The sequence below is a fragment of the Sturnus vulgaris genome, chromosome 9 (assembly GCF_052056855.1).
Source record: "Sturnus vulgaris isolate bStuVul1 chromosome 9, bStuVul1.hap1, whole genome shotgun sequence".
NCBI lineage: Eukaryota > Metazoa > Chordata > Aves > Passeriformes > Sturnidae > Sturnus > Sturnus vulgaris.
Genome location: NC_142251.1, coordinates 30,735,564 through 30,756,044, shown reverse-complemented (window position 1 = coordinate 30,756,044; position 20,481 = coordinate 30,735,564). Strand labels below are relative to the sequence as shown.

Here is a 20,481-nt window from a genome sequence, read left to right as displayed (position 1 = left end):
ATCTCTGGTACACCAGTAGGTCTGAGGTGAGGTGACAGGGTGCTCTGGGAGACTCAGAAAATGAGTTTTTCCCAAGAGGCAGCTGAAGGTGAGGGAAATGGAGTAGGCAATGAGAGGAATCAAACACTTCTGGAATTCCACAAGAACCTATCAAGCTCATCTTAGCACTGGCTCCTGCCCTTGGCATCCCGGGTAGACCATGGAGCATGCTCCACTGCTAACTAGCAACATTAGGGGTAATTGCTTCTTGTTTTCTCCTCAAAATGAACATTAATATCATAATTCAGCTAGTTTCCACCCCAACTAGAAAACTCACTTAGAACAAGTTCATCTCAGAATTCACATTTGTAGAGTTAAAGCTTCCTGTTCACTCAACCCTTGGGCAGCAACAGTTCCCTGCTTCATCTTTTCTTCTGCATTCAGGCTTAATTTAAATATTTATGAAATAATGGGAAAGAACATGTATCTATTTCATAACAAATTAAACACTCCAAAACAATTCTCATCTAGTTCAATATCACTGCAGAAGCTGAGCATGACAGAATTTGCTGCTACACCTTCTGAATTCAAATGCTTGCTGGCAAATCATTTTATTTTTTATACATATATTTTTAAGTGATCTCAGAAGGCAAAAGGACAGCTAACCTCTGCCATTGCTGCTGAGGTCTCTGACCACAAGCCTGAGTTTTTAAATAGTGCTTTTCCATTACGCTCAGCTTACTTCCCTTAAGACGCTACTGCTTTCACCTTTGAGCCATCTAGTGACAACTAATCAAGAATTCAGACTTCTCCATAATTCTGAGATTTTGCCACCTCTTCAGTGAATACAACCCGTGTCAGGAAAGGATGGCATCTCTCTCTGCCCAGCTGCTCATAAACTCACAAGACTCCAGCTGGCAGGAAAAGGACGAAAGAGAAGGATGGATTTGTGCTGAACTAGGTGAAGGGATCAGCACCTCCTCAGTCTCAGTTCTCAGATTCAGCTTGGTTGCAGGGGTGGGGATGCAGTAAATGAGCTGATGACATGGTTACAGTTAAGAACTTATAAGAGAATTGGGAATTGCTAATGGAGCCAAGCAGCATCGTAGGTAATCTGAGTTGTTTAGGAAAATGGAACTGATCTTGGATTTTTAGTTGTTAAAACAAATGAAAGAAAAAGACAAAGTCTGTTTTTGCCAAAAGTGATTTTCCTTACATTTAGACTTGTTAATAAAATTTACAAAACAGCAGGCTTTAGGTTCAACACCACCTATTGTAAAGCTCTATGCACTGATGAGCAGCAGCTCCACAAAGAGCAACAACAGTACGATACAGCATCACAAAGCAGCAATTTTATCTTTCACTGAGTACCAGCAGCACACACAAGGCAACCACACACGAAAACCAGAGAGCAGAGCAATCCCACTCTCCAGGTAACATTCATCTTCTATGTCATGTGTTTCGCCCACCTTCACCATGAACATTAATCAGCATCAGCTAATTCACAAGACCCCCAGGCTTCTTTCAACCAAGAACCACTTACTTGAAGGAATATCAAGCCAAGGACAGCAAAACAAAAATTCACCTGCAATGCAACTGTTTTATATTCAAAGGATGTAACAACTAGAAAGCCCCGAGAGCTGCATACAAAAGTTCTGTAGCTCTCCTCCGGAAAACTAAATTGCTGGAGAATCAATGCCCATTTTTCTTATTTCAGTCATTTAAAAATGCACGTTTCTCAACTGTTCAATATTTAGATTATTGACCCATTAAAAACTAAGTCCCTTACATTACTTGGATTTCTCAGCACTCACAAACTCGAAAATAAGTGGTGCTCCTTGTTCCACAGCAGATGAATATCACAGTTAAGAAGATGCCCATATTCAGATGCAGAGCTGTCAAGTAGGCAGCCAGATGTTAATTAAGTGGTCTGGTAGAAGTATTCTGTGATCAAGGCACATTTTGGACCTTTTTTTTTTTAATAAAATACATGCTCAATAGCAAACCTAAAGGTCAAAATAATTTCATGCATTAATGCTATGGCTACAGCCTGCAGTCCTGCATACCTCCTGCTACAGATCTTTTACTGAAACAGAAGCTCAGGCTGGAGTGTAATCTTTCATGTGCTCTTGTGCTTCTTTGACCATGATGGGCTGACTTGTTACATCTAGTAACTCATGTCCTCGGCTCATGATTGCCCCATCTTCTTCATTTGTCTGTTTTCCTTCATATGAACTTCAAGCTTGGATCAAGGCTAGCTTGTTTTCACCAGTGAAACCCTGTACATCAGCAGTAACAAGAGACATTTATAGTCTGAGGGAGTGTATTTAAATGACTTATTTAACAAGACAAACTGAGTCAGAGCCAATTTTGTGCAAGATACCTCTGCTCGCCATCAATTAGATTATCCAGGGGAAACCAAAAGAACAGCAAAATAAAAGGCTATAAAACAAGCCCACAAAATGGTTTCCATCAGAATGAAAGAGGAGAGACATGACTTTGTAACATTTTATTTTAGTTTTATGTCCATTGACTAAAAAAAAAAAATTATTTCAGAGATCCTGGTGGAAACCTCTATCACTCAAACATGGAAGGGGTTAGCTGAAATGTTAGCTGAAATCCAATTATATATATTTAAACATCCACCTACATAAATGGATCTTCCCTTTCATTTGTTTCTCCTCTGTATACCAAGTGTAAGAAAGATCACTCCGTTTTCAGGGCCCTGAGAATTGTTTCTAGACAACCTACTTAGCAGGAAAATATAACTACATCCTTATGCCTTGAAGTGTCCAGAGTACAGTGGTTCAAATCAAAGCTTGGAGTGTCTCTGGATAAAAAGAAATACTACTCACTATTATTTCCCTGCATGGTATGTCAGGAAAGAAGGGATAAGCCACCTTGATGAATATTTTCTGAATGTAGATAAACAAGAGGTAGAACAACAGAACTTTAGATGGGTTAACCAAAAGTCTCTTTTTCAGCCAAGCTCAGTGTGATTTCTTGCTATAAAAAAAGGAAGCTTGCATCCACAAAGTTAAAGTCTTTGGCTCGACTAAGAATGCAAACAGGATCAGGAGACTCACATGAAACCTCAATTTTCAACAGGAAAAACTTTTTTACTGTTAGGAAGGAGAAAGAGGAAGGAGATAAAAAGGAAAAACATCCTGATTTAAAAATAAACTCAAGTCACTGTTCTTCCATACAGGACACTGAAGATGACAGGGCACATTAGGGTACCTTGGTCCTTAGAGAAACCTGAACAAGAACCAGGTAAACAACAAACGAGGAAAGGCAGACAGCTTCAAGCAGAACCCAAACCCTGAAAATTAAATGCTTGAAAACACGTTTCCCTAAATTCCAGAGGAAATCTACAAAAGCCATTTAGATAGCTTCAGAATTACTTACAGACTAACTAAAAAACCATTAATAAAAAAGTGGAACTTTTTCAGTGGCTCTTCTACATACCTGTGCACCAGGAAATGCAGCCTCCCTGCCAAGGCAGTGATATCAAAGGCTGGTTGAAAGACAACTCAGAATTTAATTATGAGGAAGTTCAAATGAAACTTAATCCTATACATAATGCAATTTCTGTTAGAAATAATTTTTTCTCAAGGGCCCTGAAAGTCACAGAAGACTGTAGGTTGGACCTGCCCAGTCAAGGATAGGACAACTGCAAAGTTGGATTTAATTTCTAAGTTAAATATTTGTGTTCAAGAATTCTACTTGGTCATGCTCCAAGCATTTCCAAAGACAATTCTATAAACGCTTCCCTCAGCTGTCTTGAAAATACTCTTATGTCATAGGACTAGGGAGAATTTTTTTCTTTTAAATACAAACTTGCTTAAGCTATTTGCTATTGACATAAGAAACACAAAGCATTAGCCCACCTCTCAGCATTACAGCAATAATATTTAGTCTGTGTTTTGCTGCACAAGTTTCCAGCTTCTCAGATTTTTCAGGTTTTGTCTATCTATGACCACACAATGGGGGCAGCATGAAGCACTGTTATACAACCTTAGCTCTCCTTTAATTCACTTTTTTTTCTTACTAGTGAAAAAGGAAATGAACAGCTCAATTTTAACTGCTGCCAAGCCTGTAACACCAAACAACAGTATTGCAGATCTTCATGTGAATGAGATGGCTTTGTTCAGAAAATTTAGGGTAGAGATTTAATCTTCCCTACAGCAGAAAGGCAGGCTGCAGTTTGAACATCCATATGGAGGTCTTGCTCTGGAGAGAAGACTGGGAACATAGGACAGCTGAACATTCCATCTTAGGTAATAACTCAAGAAGTGAAACTTCATGCAGAAACCCACCCCCCCAAAAAAACAACAACAACAACAACAAAAACCCACCAAAAAACAACAACAACAAAGAAAAAATCGGGGTATTTATTACAGCAACAGAAACGCAGAGTGGCACTTCAGCATTTGACAAAGAAGCCTTCCAGGCAACAAAACACTACAAAGAGATTTATTTCACTTGAGAGAGTAATACTGGGATGGGATATGATCAGTGCAGGGTTTGGTCTATCACAAACCACTTCTCTGAGGGAAGATAGTGTGATACTTTCCACTCCATAAAAGAAATAGATGCTTCAGGAAAAGAAAAGAGATGACAATGCATTAGGGACAGGAAAAAATGGACTTGAATTCACAGGAACAAAGCCCTGCACTAAAAATTAGCACAAGAATTTTCTGAAGAAGAAATTAGATAATATCAACAACAGTAAGTAGACTTCAGTGCCCTCTGTACAAACCACTTCCCTTACTGTAAAGGAAAGAGATTAAAAATGGGTTTGCTATAGCCTGAAGAAAGAACTGTTGCAGACGAAACGGTCCAGAGAATCTTGCTGAAGAATGCAGTGCGCTGCTTTTCTCTTGCAGCATGAGAAATCACATGAGGAGCAGACAGCAGAAATCAACCCATGTCACTCCAACACCTCCCTGCAGAACACTGCAGCACAGGTAAAGCTGGTATTTTTTTATTTTTCCTGTTTGTACCTTCCCTTCCAAGAAAGCCCCAATAAAGCAAGAAAAAATTATCCCAACAGCCATTATCACAGACACATTAAAATGTGTGCTGGATATGGCTTTGTATTCACAATTTTTTTCTTCCAGCAGAAACTGCAAGTGCTTTGTTTCTATAACTAAGCCAAAATTATTGATTTGATGTATTTGCTTTTTCCTCTTCTTTTTACCTGCAGTTTCCTTTGCAGTGAAGGAACAGTTTTTCTCTGAATAGCCATTTTCTGTAGCCCTGGGGAAATCTCAGCAATCTCCTCTAGAAGCAATGCTCTGGTCGACAGCAGCAAACTGTGCCCTTATTTTGTATTTCATGTGTGTGTCCAAGATCATTTGGGATGTAGTCCTTCATTTATATTTGCTCTCAGAGTTCTGTCTAGACAAGTGGTCTCTCTACAAGTGATACCAGACTCCTGGGGAGATCCTGCACACCCCATCTGCATAGGTGTCAAACATTCAATGGCCACCCAAAAAGGGACTGAAATGAGGAAAGCATTCAATACGTATTTTCCCTGCAGGTGAAAACCTCCCCCTGTCTACTCTAAAGACTATACAAGATTAAGCAAGGTCTGTATGATTCATTTTGCTGGTGGCAAAATCTTAAAAAAAAAAACCAACTAAACCCTTTAAAGTGAGGAAGCCACAGAGCCCATGATGTTAGCGAGGAGATGAAAGGAAGTTTCTGAAGCAGAGGAAGGCACGTGGGTATTTGGAGATGACAACTTAATCTCATTTTCCTACACTGCAATACAGATGATAGGTGACAGACTCCAAAAATTAGATTTAAGGAATCCGATGGAAATCCACCCTCAAAAAATCGTATTTAGAGAATTCAACACAAATCCAGCCCAGGTTTTCACTTACAAAGAACACAACTTTGAGAAGAAGGAAAACGACTAACAGTTTAGCAAGCTGAATGATAAAAGGAGCACCATGAGAAAGATCCACTCCATTAAAACTGAAATAAAGAGCCGAGGGTTAGACTGACTGTCTGGTAGCCTCAGTTTAATTTCTGGCAAAACCAACAGCACAATAAGACCCTTCTACTTTTCCTTCTACAAAAGAAAGGCTCAGGGATGTGCCAACCTGGGTTTCAGATCAGCACTTGAAATATTTTGACAGCGCTCTGCAGGTAACACTATACTCTGCTTCAGCCAGTGATTTGCATCTCTTACACCAACTGTACTATTAAAAAAAACCCAAAAAACATACCAACACTAGCATTCCTCTAAAGATATATATCTCCCTCTGCCGAAAGATAAAGAGAACACCAGCCTAGATGGGAACTGCCAGCTGGGTTTTTAACCTTTGTATTCCAAGGATTCCCTATAGCTTGAAGTTACGGATGACATTTGCCAGGTTATAGATAATGGTCTTTACACACTCGGGACATTTTGTTACTGCTCATCTAAAGCTTTTGATACAGCAGCCCATAAGGCCTTCACCCTAAATAACTTGTCTTGCATTAAGGAGAGAAGGAGGAGACATAAAACACTAGATATTAATCAGCTGAGAAAAGGGCTCTGATGGGAGAGGGAAGCAAAACACATTTCTCTAGAACTCTTCTGAAACTTTGACCTTTATGGTTTTAAAGAGTTATAGTGATTTCTCACAGGAGTAAGGGATAGACGGTTATTGTGCAATTCAAGGATTGCTGTCTATCAGACTGTTGGAAAAACACAATATTCAGTACACACAAGCAAGATTTACTAATGCTACAAAACTAATGAAGAGAGTAGCAGTAATAACCCGCAGCTTTGGAAAGAATTAATTCTTTACATCTGAAAGAGGAAAAATAATTATGCACTGTTCAGATGCAACATTCAATTATGCTCCTAACTCAGCTTTTCTCATTGAGTATGTAACATGCAGAGCTCTACGTGCACTAGTGCCTGTAAGCTGATGTCCAAAATAAATTTTATGACACCTAGAACATGTGAAGAACAGTCATTTTTCAGTAAAAGGTGCTTCAATCCATGCTGTTTAAATGGACTAGACCTTGGAAGAGATGAGACTTCTTACATGAGCAACAGGAGCCTTATTTGTACAAGGAGTTCTGGGTACATCTATCAAAGCCAAAAATACTATGTCATTTGCTGAACATGTCTCTCTCAATTCAAGATACATACTGCACACACAACAAGCACTCTTCTTAATACTAAAGCCATGTCAGTTCTGGTTCTTGAAAGAATCAAAGTTGCACAAGCCACAGAGCTGTGATGGAGGGAAAGGGCAGCACAGTCAGATTCCCAGAAACTACACACTCCAGGAGGTCACAAACATGTAGACAAGGGCTTGAGGTGTTACAAAAAATGGATATAAGCAGGAACATCTTCCCTAAGATTTTAAGAGCGCATTTATGAAGCAACAACCTCGAGGTTTCTGTTGTATTACCAGACATCATACAAAGAGAACCAAACAGGCTTCAGAACCATCGAAGTGGCTCCAAGGAAAGCAAAGTGCAGGCTCCTGAGAACCTGAGTTTGCCAAATTATCAGTCAAACCTGATTTTAGTCCAGAACTACATTTTGTTTCACTAGCCTGAGGAGACAGTAGCCTTCTTAACTAGGTCCTGGAGATGATGATCCGATTCATTACCTAAACTGACCTCACAGTAGACTCCACTGGAAGAGAGGACGACATTAAATATAGTGCCACAATTGCTAAAACCCAAGCTTCAGATAAGAAGGCTTATACCAAAGGTATGGTGGATTATTTATACAGGGAAACAAGCACAGGAAAGCATGTGATGATACACAGCTATCCAAGATGGAAAAGAAGCAATGCACCCTAACTAAGCAATAAAATAAGTAACATGAAGAGTAACTGGATTTGCACTTGCATCTACAGTCTTTGTCATCTTCTTGAGATTTAAATGGCTAATAGGAACCTTGCCCAAACATTCAAAATTCTACTCTTAAAAACTCATGATGTTTAGATGCTCAGACACTATGAAAAGATGTCTTTGAGATGAGAGCCCACACTGCACCCAGCGGTTACAGATTTTCCTGTGCAATGTGACGATCTTCACCAGTTAGAAGGGAAGCAAAGTACCCAATTAAAGGCTAGAACAGTTCATCTATGCACTAGTCTGAACAGGATAAAACACAGGAAGCCGTTACAGAGGATGTCACTCCAAAGAGCAATTCTTTTGAATGAGCTACCAGAAAAACCGCAGCTTTGAAAACTGTGGAGGTTGGAAAGCATTAAACTCTTAAGGGATACAGCAACAGTTAGCAGCAAGAGCAATTTGGCATTCCGAGAAAAAGATGAATGTTGGAATTGCCTATCTGTTCCTGAATTCCAAGGCTCATTTCAAGTTAAATCTGAATTTCGTCACATTGACTAAATGACTTCTGTGCCAATTGTAAGACAAAACGTTCAGGAAAAGAATATTTAAGCAAACAATTAGCACTGTCATTTCTGCTAATGACAGATTTATCCTTTTCTCTAGAGAATCAAATTGAGCTTTTCAAGTTCATTTTATTAATTCACTTGTTACTGAAGTGTGATGACCTCTGGGATAAAGTTAGGAAACTCCCAGTAGGTCTCTATATTATTACTCGCTATTCATTGCAAACGCTTTATCCAAGACAAGTCACGTACCACTTTTTCTGTGCAAGTAAAAAAGTTCTATCAGCTCTTAAACTCTTAAGGCTTATATAAAAATTGCACATGCAACACATCCTGCACACTGATGGGAGGTTTCATGTCCCTTTGTGATTTTGTGGGAAGCAGTGGCAGCAAGGCAGGAAGACACTGCCTGGCAGATCTGGCAGCATCTATGATGTGCAGGAACAGAAAAATCAGCTTAACTACAAAGATCTTAAGTTTAAATAACACAGTATAGCTGCAGTTCTTCTCACTGTCAGTCCCAAGCAGAAGTACAATGTGATCTACCTACCAGAGCCAGAAAGACTGTCTTTACCAGGATAGCAGAAGGCTTGGTTTAATATCTCACCTTAATTTACATCCCAGGGAACATGAAGAGGGATAACATGCAAGTCAAACCTTCAAAGATGTTCCCTCACCTAAAAAATCTCACTAAGCTGAGTGTTTACACTACAATAAGTACTTTGGGACAGAAATATGATCACAGCCATACTGGCCAAAAATAACAGATTCCTCTAAACAACCCTTAACTGACTGAAGTGCTGTAAATGCTTTCCAATACAAAACAAACAAAGCCTTTGCAGCAAATTCTGGAATGAGTTTGAATTAAAGGTGACAAATGTGCACTTCCAAAATGCAGACCTTGTCCCCTACTTCCCCTGCCAACAGCCTCAGAGATTATGGACTGGAGGAAAGTTATTAACTATCCTAAAATGCAAAGAAATACTGCAAGTGAATTCCTATCCAAATAATGGGCAAGCCCTGAACTGCTGCATGCCACTTTGCTTTCATCAAGGTTGAATTCTGAGCACTCACTGCTCTGAAGTTTCTGCACAGGTTTGAAAGAAATGCCTAACCTTTGTCTGTGCCTTTAAACACTGAGCTAAATTCATACACTTAAGGTAATCTTGTAGCTCAAGCCCAAGAAGTTGCCTAACTCCACCCTAAACATGTCATATATTCACACAGATCCTTTCTGAGTCATTGCAGGCTTTCAACAGAACACACTACTCACGCATAAGAACCTATTAAGGTTAAGATCTTGCTGTCAGCTGGAAAACGCTCATTCTCTTCCAAAAAGGCACCTACCTTCCACATTACCTGTGGTCATTAATATCCCATCATTCTTCTGAGCTGAGAGACAAGCCAGGTAAGTCACCCCGATCTCAGACAGTGTGCAAGATTAACTCTACAGGGAGATGTTTGGAGAAATCACCACTCCAGTTACTGCAGTAGAAGAATCAATATTTCACTGGCCAGGACAGTCTCCAAAGTGGCCCCACTTGGACACCAGGTATATTAGAAAAATAGAATGATGATGATAAAAAGCCACTTTTGACCCTGAACTGTAAGTGCATCAGGGTGGCTGCAAATGAAAAAAAGCTGTTAACACAACAATAGGATTCCTTCATAATGCTGATACTGATGCACAATATCAATTAGTTTTGTGATCATTCAACGAGGAAAGAAAGGTAGCACCATTCAAAACTAGAATAAAATAGCATTGTGTAATGCTAAAGATGGTGCACAGGAAATATCTTTAAGCAGCCTGGGAAACATGGTGGGGAAGGGAAAAATCACCTTCAAAGGAAAAGCAGAAAGTGGAGAATAAGGAAGAGAGAGAGCTGGTAAGAGAGGAGAACCTCAGCATTAAGAGCAGACCTCATGTTCACTGAGGGTTTGCCCCTTATTAGTAAATACTGGCATTGATACAAACTGCCAAAAGCCTGTCTGGGACTGGCACTGGTGCTCAATGGATCACAGAATAACTTAATCCAGAAAAATAGGCAATTCAGTTTTGACTATGCAATTGGTAGTGTGAAGGAAGAGATGGAAAAGCAAAATCTGGGATGTTTAGGAGGGAGTATGGCATCTCCAATGCACATAGTCTCAAACACTGTTGCTGTAAGTAGTAAGATCAGCATCAATCAGCACCACCTCATTTTTCCCTGCCACTTCACTAAACACTTCCCTGACACTTCACTTTGGTCACTTCATCTAAACCAACACTATCAAGAGTTTGCGACAACACAGCAAGGACGTTTCAGAGACTGATCAAAATTAAAACTAATGCAGAAAAACCTTAAGTTCTGACAGCGTTGCAGCTGTTTCTGTTGCTATCCCCTGTTCATGTGTATTCCTCTGCTGCTTGCACTTATTTTGAGAAGTTTCTGGAGAGGAGACAGTCTCTGTCCTGCATCTCTGCAGCCCTGAGAAACCTCTCTCAGCCCTAAATACAACATGCTAGATTTGTGGGTCCTACAGGGAAAAAACACAGCATTTGAGGAGATAATTCTTCTAACATCATAGAAACTTCAGACTTCTGAATTCTTACAAAATCTCTACATAATATATGGGAAATAAAAAGTCAGTGGTAGCCGCTGACATTATTACAGCATGCTGGGAATAAAACATTCCTACTATCAATAGTTACACTGAGCTCACTGGAGTTAGCAGACAGTCTGATCTCATGCAGACTGCACAACTTGGACATTCCAGCTGCGAAGTGCATGATGCATTTTCAGCCTTTAGTTTTCTTTTTTAAAGCAGGGAAATAGCACTGCTAGAAAATAAATGGGTTAAGGACATCAGTGCTATTACTGAGGCAGAACAACAATAACTTCAGCCATGATTTATATAGTTAATTTCAGGATAATATCTGTTTTTAAAAAGAGGAAAAGACCACAGAATGACCTGATTTTGTATTTGGCAGTGATTGCAGTTTATACTGGACAATGTTTCAACTCAGTAAGTATGCAAATAGAATATTTTATTAAAGCAACAGACAAAAGGGGTCTTTTCTTCTTTATATGTCCTCTCCACTGCAACAGATTTTATCAGGCTGCAGCCAGACATACCAGCTTTCCTCCCACCTGAAATGCCTGATTTTAAGTGAATTACTTCTCAAACCAATATCCATTTCTCTCTTCTAGAGGCTTTATTTCTAGTTTATTGCTCATTTGTTCTATTTTAAGCTACCCGAGATAACTTTTTTTGGTCATTTAAAAGCTTCAGAGCGAAAAGTCCAGAAAAGAAACACATATAATCCATATTAGATGCTAATCCTGAGATTTACTTTTATAGTGGCATCTAAAGCTTGGTTTCCTACAGCATCTGAAACCAACTCAGTGCTCTCTACTAAAGAAGAATGTTCCTAATGGAGATGTACAGTCTAACAACACTTTTAAAGATGGCTATGTTTAAATCAAAGCATCACAGCAAATCCTGTGACAGAATCCCCGTATTTCACTCATTGTGCCACAAGGTTCACAGCCTGACTTTGCTTCAAAACCCATCCCTACAGTCCTTCAGTTCCCCCTTTTTATTGGGCAATGCAGCATGTAAACTGGGTGCAGGTGGAAATGCTTTTATTAAACTCAGATCTCTGGCTCGAGATTCCCTACAGAGCCCTGAAGCTCAGACAAGAAGCAAAGTCAGGCTGTGAACCCTGTGCTGCCTCAGCTCACATAATTCATGCCATGTGTTGGTAGATCTCTAAGGGACTTTGGTGTCTTCCTTACAATTTTTCTGTAAAAGGGAGTTTTAAAATTGGAGAAAGCAGAAGGGTACCTCTCAACCCCTTCACCTGTGTACACTGCAGCATCATGGGCTGTGTGGCCCAACAGCCAAAATATTACTAAAAGTGAGAAGAAATGTATGATGGGGACAGGATGAAAAGGACCTTAAGATAGTCATTCTATTTCTGTGGTGAAGGCAAGTGAGGAACCAGCACAGAGCTCCTGATCTAGCATCTGATTAGGAAAATCCACTTCAAGGAGGCATTCTAAACAGATGGATACAAGTGGGCAAGATGCATTTGTTAAGGGCAGAGAAGAGCTTTTCTTAAGCAAGGTGTGAAAGAACAGGACCTTATGAAAAGATGCTCCAGTTTTATGAATGGTTAAGAGAGAACCTTAAAAGAAAATTAAAATGTTAACCTTGAAAAAATTTAGACTTCCAGTCAAAATTACATTGCTTAAAGAAGTTATGCTGGCTTTCAGCTATTCTGTATACAGAAAAAGGGAGCTGAAATGTGTATGTAATTTATTAATAGTATAGTAAATCAATATATTGAGATATAAAAGGAAGAAGTAAATTAAGTACCAACGCTTCCTCCCGATACATTTTATGAATTGCTTACCTCATCACATCTTAAGCTATATATATACACACACACAAAAATACAGACATATATAGTATTAAGCTCCATCAAATCAGCAAATAAAATGAGAACAGATACAGAAACAACACTTCTGTTTAAATACAATACAAGACTGTGTGGGGCATGAAATGCTCAGAAGTCTTGGCTCTTCTATCCTTGAATAAATTGCTGAATAAGTAGTTGAAGCAGTTTTAAAAATGTGAAAATCCTCTTAGCATGTGAGCAAGCCAAGGCAGGGCTAAGACAGCTTTCTAAAATTGCCTGCTACACTAGTCACTGAATTAGTGTTTAGTGTTGTAGACTGCTCATTTTTGATTCCTACTGGGGGCAAACAGGAGCAGTCAAGTCAGTGTGCCCAGTTCCCTGCTCTTTTTTTTTAGTACTACACAAGGAAGTCAGCTTTGACTCTTCATTTGATTTCACAGCCTATGTGACAACTCATGCTATTCAAAAGTTACATTCTTTTTTCCACAAACTAAATGAAATTATTAAGCAAGACTAGCTGAAGCTGATGGAGAAGAAAAACATGTGTCTCCATCACAACACATTAAACATGACTGTTTTACTATACGGAGTATGAAAGTAGACAGTAACTCATTTCTTTGCCCTGATTATTTTTTTAGGAGTTCAGAAATAATGTCTTTAAGATTCCAGTATTTCTTTTAATATGCTATTTTTCCTACATGTATTTATGGCTGAAAGATCAATTAGAATTCCGTTGTGGGAAGTAATTTCCATCAGTTCGATTACCCCATGTAATTGTTTCAGCAATCATAATATCAATCAAATATCTGTTTTAAATTTTATTTAAAGATTCAATTACCAAACACCAAACAGATGTAAACACTTCTTTCAGTACATTACCATTTTACCCCTCAGCATCCTCTAGATCATAGAAACACACATGCAGTCCTTTAAAATCTCCATGAAACTCTTAGGGCTTCCTAATGCTTCTTTCACAACACTTGCTGAAGACAAACCCAGTTTGTTGGACTTGGGTGTGGGGATAGACACTCCCACCTGCTCCTACCCTGCATGCTCTGCAGCTCCAAAAACCTTCCTCGATTTATCCTCCTCGTCTTATCCACCCTCTGCCTTTCAGATGGCAAGGAATCCCAGTTACCTATTTATCAAGAAGAATTCTGTTTCATGGTGCTTTTACAGGTATGTTTTAATCAGTGTCTGATCCATTTGGAGCTAGTGCTCTCATCTTTCCTCAGAGCCTTTCCCAGATAGTCCCTCTCATTCAAATGCTGCTAGTAGGTATTGTCATTCAACTGTTTTTACACATAATTCACTAAACTTCATAGAGATATCAGCCAAGCAAGTCAATATTTTACACTCCAGCTTGAACCAAGTTTTTGGATTCAAAATGCAAGTTTATTTTATGCCTCCTAAGAGTTACAACCAAAGTAGAACCAGCCTGGAAATCAGAACACTTGTATGAAATGGCAAATCAGTAGTTGCAAGAACAATCAGTGTATCTCCTAAAGTCCAGAGAGAGCCAATGTTGTCAGAACAACTGCTTACAAGTGCATTAAAACTCCCCAAGAAGAAAGAGTCGGTTAAACATTTATAGGCACCTCTGAGTTTTAGTTACTGTATGCATAGCACAATAAAGCTTCCTCCCAAAGCAACACCTGCTCTGCTCTCAGGTCTTTGTGTTATCACCAAGAACCATGAATAAAAAGCTCATCATGCCTTCCCCACTGACTACTTCAAAAAACTAAAAATGTTAACAGCCGTCTTTGCCCAGGCTAGGAAAACATGAGCTCGCCCACAGGGACTGTAGCTGGAGCTACATGCATAGCTACAGCTTTACAGCACGCTTCATGTAAAACCAGTTAAAATTCCCAGTGTGGCTTTGTAGAAAAATATTATAAATCAGAAAGAGAGCTCCCATCATGTTAACACATTGAGACTCCCACAGCCAAGCTGTGCCTGGTTGCCTTAGCAATCCCAATAAACACACTGGGTGACTTCTTTTCCTGCCTTATCTCTGACAGAGGCACCCAAATAAAGTCAGGCTGGAGGATGACATTGACACATCATTGTTGCACTTGGGAAGTTTTACTCAGAGACATTTTAACTGCAAAGACACTTCAGTGTTGGGCACAGCAGCCAGCCTCATATCTTTGGGGAGAATAAGGAATAAAGGAAGGAAGAAACAACATCCCTTTGCCCCAAATCCCTTTTACCTACCTGCGCAGCCAAAAGCTAGGTGATACCTAGAAGATGGGCTGAATTTGACACAACACACGTTAGCCTTGGCCTCAATGCTTGCAACTGAGTTGTCCAAGTTGGTAGACCACAGTTTCACTAGAGAAAGGGAAAGAGAGACACGAATAAACAAAAACCAACAAAAACATGACCTTCATCTGAAAGGCTTAAAATCTAGTTATTTCATTAACAGGATTCTGAAAAGCCTCAGTTGCTAAGATGTTAGTGAGTCTAAAGAGTCAGTTGTCACTGGTGCTTGGTAAGTTTGAGAATATTCTCAAGTCCACATTGTAAATATCGTGCCCACCTCTATACACACGGGAGATGCCAAAAGTGCCCATCCCACACACCTGAGACCATCAGAGCAGGTGACTAACCACATGCTTAATCTCCTGCTTACTGCAGCACAGATTCATACAACCAAGGACAGGGAAAGCTTTCATCCTTTTTTTTGCCTTGTCCCTATGCTGGGATGCAAGAACTCCATGCTCCACAGCAAAATTGCTTTGCACAGAATAAATATACCTAATTGTATGCACAGCAAGTGAGAACAACTTGTTTTATTCTTGAGAAACTGGCACAGCCAGTTAAGAAATCAGTATGCTGGCTTCCCTATGATGTAATAATCCCTTGGTACAAGAACTTCACTGTTCTATGAGAGTACCACATGAACACTGATTAAACTACGTGCTAAAAGGAGCACTTCCCCCATGCACTCCAGTGCTTCAGAGAATGACCAACAAAAAACACCAGAGCTTTTCAAAATTGAGCCTTCTCCACCTGGCAGAAATACTTCAAGCATCATTTAACCTTAAGATGAAGAGTGCCAGGCGCTCCTCACATAATAAGTTGATCTTATTATTAAAAGCTAAACAACACACTGCCTTTGGCCCAGATAAATTGCAGCAGATTGGCATCAAGCCCCATTGATGCCTACACTACAATGCAGAAAAGACTCAAATATTCTCCCCTCCCTCTTTTCTCGATGAGTGGATCAAGCTGTACTTGAGTATCACAATCTGAGGCTGCAAGAAGAGCAAGCTGTAACAAATGTTGAATATGCAGTGGCTACAGGAAGGGCTAATCCCCTCAAGAGCTCCCCTTGAGCCATATGGGCTTCTTCAGATCTGTGGCCAACAGGTCCTCCAGTCTTCTTACTGAAAGATCAATTGGGAGGTGAAGTGGGCAAAAACGGCAAAACAACAGGAATCCTGCAACCCCCTGTGATCAATACATGAGAGATCAGCAGTCTCATGGTGCGTCCCCCACCCTCTGAGGGGTCCTGTGTGTCACCTCTTGGTCAGCATATTTCCCCGGGGCTTTGAGGGAGAAGCAAGGCTTGCATGTGGGTTATCCAAGGATGTTTTAGAAGATGAAGGAAAAGGAGGAATACTGGGTTGGTTCTAGTGCACTATTTAATAGTATAGCAAGCAATGAAAGCAAAAAGATTGGGCTGATTCTGACTGTACAAGGATGGAGGAAACAGCACGGCTCAGAGCACACCAAGAAATCATTGTAAATACAGCACCGTGTGGGTATCTGGCAGCTGCCTGGAACCATCAGAAAGCAGCACACACAGACACCAGCAGAAATACAAACCCCAGTGACAGACTCTATTTGCCCAGAAGCATTATGTAAAATTCAATTAAAACAGCACCCAGCCTGAGGTTGGTTTTCAGAAATAAATCCATTCTCATTGATCAGAGCTACAATATTCACCCTAAACACTAGCTACATTTCTAAATGAAACAAAAGCTTTTTTAAGCATGCCTTAAGAAGTTCTCTTCTCCCAGGCAAGATTGGATGATAAAGCTTCTCCTCCATGTTCTGCACTTGGAGCAGAGGGGAACAGGGAGAGAAGCAGGAAAGAATTTTGCAAATCAAGAAAACATTTACATTTTGCTTAAATGAACAGACACCAAGAGATGAGTGGTCCAAGTTCTGGTGGCAGTAAAAGCCATCATGTTTATGGATGAGATAAGAAGCAAATGAAACATGTTTATGAGAGGACAGTGTCAGCAGACAAGACCACTTCAACTTGAGGAGTGTGGGGTGGGTACACGATCTCAAGTTCAGCGCAATGCTCTGCCAAAATCTAGTATTAAAACAACACAGGCTTATTTTGAAGCTTTCCACACAGGTATTTAAAACTGCATCCAAAGCAGTCAAATCTCTTCTTGACAACCCTCAAACAAACAAATGGCCATCTGGTCCCAGCTCTGCAGCACAAGCTAATTGAGGGCTTGGTTTCAGCTTGGCTCCTTTTTTCATTCAAGCTTGCAGGTTACAAGCTGAGCCATTTGATGTGGTGAAGAGACAACCCATGTGCTCAAAGTCATCATAATATTCATTACAACTGACAGGCGCAGATTAGAGCCTGCAATTTCTGTGATCTAACTGCTGTGAGATACGCCCAGCTCCAATTATATCTTAGTCAGCGCCATAAAAGGGATAGATGGGACATATAACAACACATAATGAAACATGGCAAGATTCACCTAGAACTGCCCATTATTTTTTAAAAAGAACTGACAGGTTAATAAAACATAATTCATAAGGGTAGAGTTTATTTGCTGTAGCTTTCACTGGTTTTGCTGAGGTCAAGGCAGTAATTATACAACACAGATGTCTTGGTACCATCTAGAATTGTGTTGATCAGACAAGCAACCATCTGAGAGCGACAATTTCTGAAACACATGTTCTCAAAGCATATTTGCTCTTATTTTGCAGCTGCTAAGAGACACCTTTATGCAGCCAAATACCTACCCCTCACCGGAGTATTAAGAAGATGTCCCCAGAACAGTCTTTTCGGTTTAAAATGTTTAGGTCTTTTCAAGTTTGGTTTTTTTTTTTTTTTTAGTTGGAGCTTTACACCAAATATAAGTTTATACATTAATTTTCCATGCATCAGTTCTGTGTCTAAATACTGATTTAAAAAGGCAGAATCCTGTACTACAACAGCTGAAGGTGTTGATGCTCACAGTTGGTACACAGGATAAGGATGTTTCATCCAGCCTGTCACTTGTGAATTCTTATCTGCTTATGTGACGAAGAGCCTGCTGCTACTCCAGAAAAGCTCAAAACCAGGAATAGGATCTTACTACCAGGAAATTCATTTGCAGAGATTAGCAGAATCCCTAAGAAAGGAGAAAGCTGCTGAATTGTTCTGCTAGGCAAAATTTTGGATCCACTGCCCTGTGCAGGGGTCAGGAAGGTGGTGTGAACTGATGACTGTCAGTAGGCAGTGACTACAGGGTACTCCCTGAATAAGGTACAGACTTTATTGTCAATATTATAACTGTCAACATCATCTTGACCTCTTCAAGGCACTTCCACCAAATGAATCCAACAACCCCACCAATTTCCAGAAAATTACTGAATTTTTAGCCAGAAAAATGGCCAAACTGAAGGTTCAACTTGATACTTTGAGAACAATAAATACCTACACCTCAAGTCAACAGAAGCTGAAGGAATAAAATATCAACGAAAATGAAGTCTCAAACAATCCTGCAGGATTTGGAGGAGCAGACTCTGAGCTGCAGTTCTCAGGCCACTTCCCCTCTGTAGAAGGCTTTTTTTTTTTTTTTTTTTTAATGACGCCAACTCTCCATATCTGTGTTGCTTTGCTGAATTAAGGGGCACTATAAAAAAATAGCTGCAGGACTGATACCAGGGTCTCATTTACTGAGGCAGTATAGAAATTACTTTCCTTAGATGCAATGAGACATGCCTGCATTCCTCCTTGCCATGCAACAATCAAAAGTAACTATTGCTACAAACTCAGAGCTCTCAGAGGCTCCTGTTCTATCCCACCTCTCAATACTGAGCCAGGAACAATAAACTAGAGATGTAAAAACAGGACTCTTTCTTCATTTGAATTATCAGTGCTTCTTCTATCTTCTTCAGTTTCAGAGAGCTTCAAAAACAAAGCCAGAACAGGAAAACACTTTATCACTCCCAAAAATGCATCTATCCCATTGAAGACAAATTTTACCCACAGAGCATCACGAAGTATTTCACTGTCCCTCATCTGCTAACTTTACCATGGCCATAAAACTCCACCCACAACACAGAACAGACAGCTGTAAGTCATAAGCTAAGTGTATTAGCTCTTGGTACTTGGATGGTACCATTTTGCCTTCACAAAATTCATCTTTTCTTCTCAAAGAGCAGAAATTCACTCTACTTACAGGAGTATCACAGCTCCTGCCATTATTATGTGCATAAAAGAATTTAAATTAAGACCTCCCCAAGCTCCTTGTAGAACAAGTAAACACCAGTTTTGCTCACTGCTGTCTAGTTAGAGTATATCTTTGGGTCTCCATAGACACACACAAGTACCTTTGCCCCTTGAAAAAGAAAGGGCATAACAACTGTAGGTAAAAGTGAAGGATTTGTACACACAGCAGTCATTCTACATACAATAATGCTTTTATGCTGTCATTATGTGCTATGAAAGTAGGAAGATCTTCCACAGATAAGCAAATTCTGGATTATCTTTTTCTAACCAGATGGACAATGCAAGAACCTGGGGCCCAAGGATGCTGCTTCTAATTATAGAAGAATCATTTTCTGCCTAATAGCACTCTGTTAGCATCCCCTTTTGCAGTGCCTGAGCCCTGGCAAAGAGAGCTGAAAAGCACAGATTTTTCATTTAAAACCACCTTGTCCAACACACGCCTACTTTCAAAATTAGCTTCTGACTTGAAAAGACCGAGAAGAGACAGGCAGATACACAGGCAAGCAGGAAGAACTGGTAAAGCTGTCCCTTTTTTTTGCTGGCTTGTCCTGATCACTTGACAGGGAAACATGATACTTGTGCTTTGTAGGAAAAAACAATGAGATTAGCTCCAGAAAGCGCAGTATGGCCTCAAAGAAGCAGAGAAATAAAAGAGGACAGGAAGAGTAGATGAAAGATCTTTCCTGCCAGACACTCTACCTGGCCAGACATCTGTTACTGTGTATTAAAACTGAGCAGAACTCGACCAAACAGTCATCAACATAAGCAGAAGGAAAAAATTTTAAGACAGGCAGGCTTGAATTAAGACATTTGTCATGAGTGTTACCATTCCCCCACATTTAATCCTTTCAGTGCGATTATCCAAATGAAAGATGGACACTACAACATTAATGTGGACATTTTGCTGCTATTGCTCTGTACCTCAAAAACTTCTAAAATCTGTGCTGAGACTCCATTTGTCTCAAAAGGGTTCCTTATATATGCAAATCACAGGCAAGTCATGGAAAAAATAAAGGATAAAATGTTCCAGCCTAGTTTTATCCACCAAAACCCCAATACACCTTCAGAAGACCTCTGTGAATTGAAATGCAGATTATGCGGATCTAAAGGCTTTATTACAATCATTTTTAAGTAAACAGTACACTTTTAGAGACAATTACTGAAGAAGTGAACTGTTAAACTGAAGACAGAAGCTCTGCTTGCAGCTGGGCTTTGCAAATCTGGTCACCTCATTAACATGC

At 39.9% G+C, this 20,481-nt stretch overlaps 1 protein-coding gene across 2 annotated transcripts in view; it reads right to left on the bottom strand.

Moving 5' to 3' along the window:
* Nucleotides 1–20,481, bottom strand: part of COP1 (COP1 E3 ubiquitin ligase) — a 129,178-nt gene that overhangs the window by 39,392 nt on the left and 69,305 nt on the right. For both annotated transcript variants that reach the window (XM_014874704.2, XM_014874707.2), the window contains exon 15: nt 14,983–15,099. In XM_014874704.2, the coding sequence (XP_014730190.1) occupies nt 14,983–15,099 (117 nt within the window). The remainder of the gene's footprint in view (nt 1–14,982; nt 15,100–20,481) is intronic.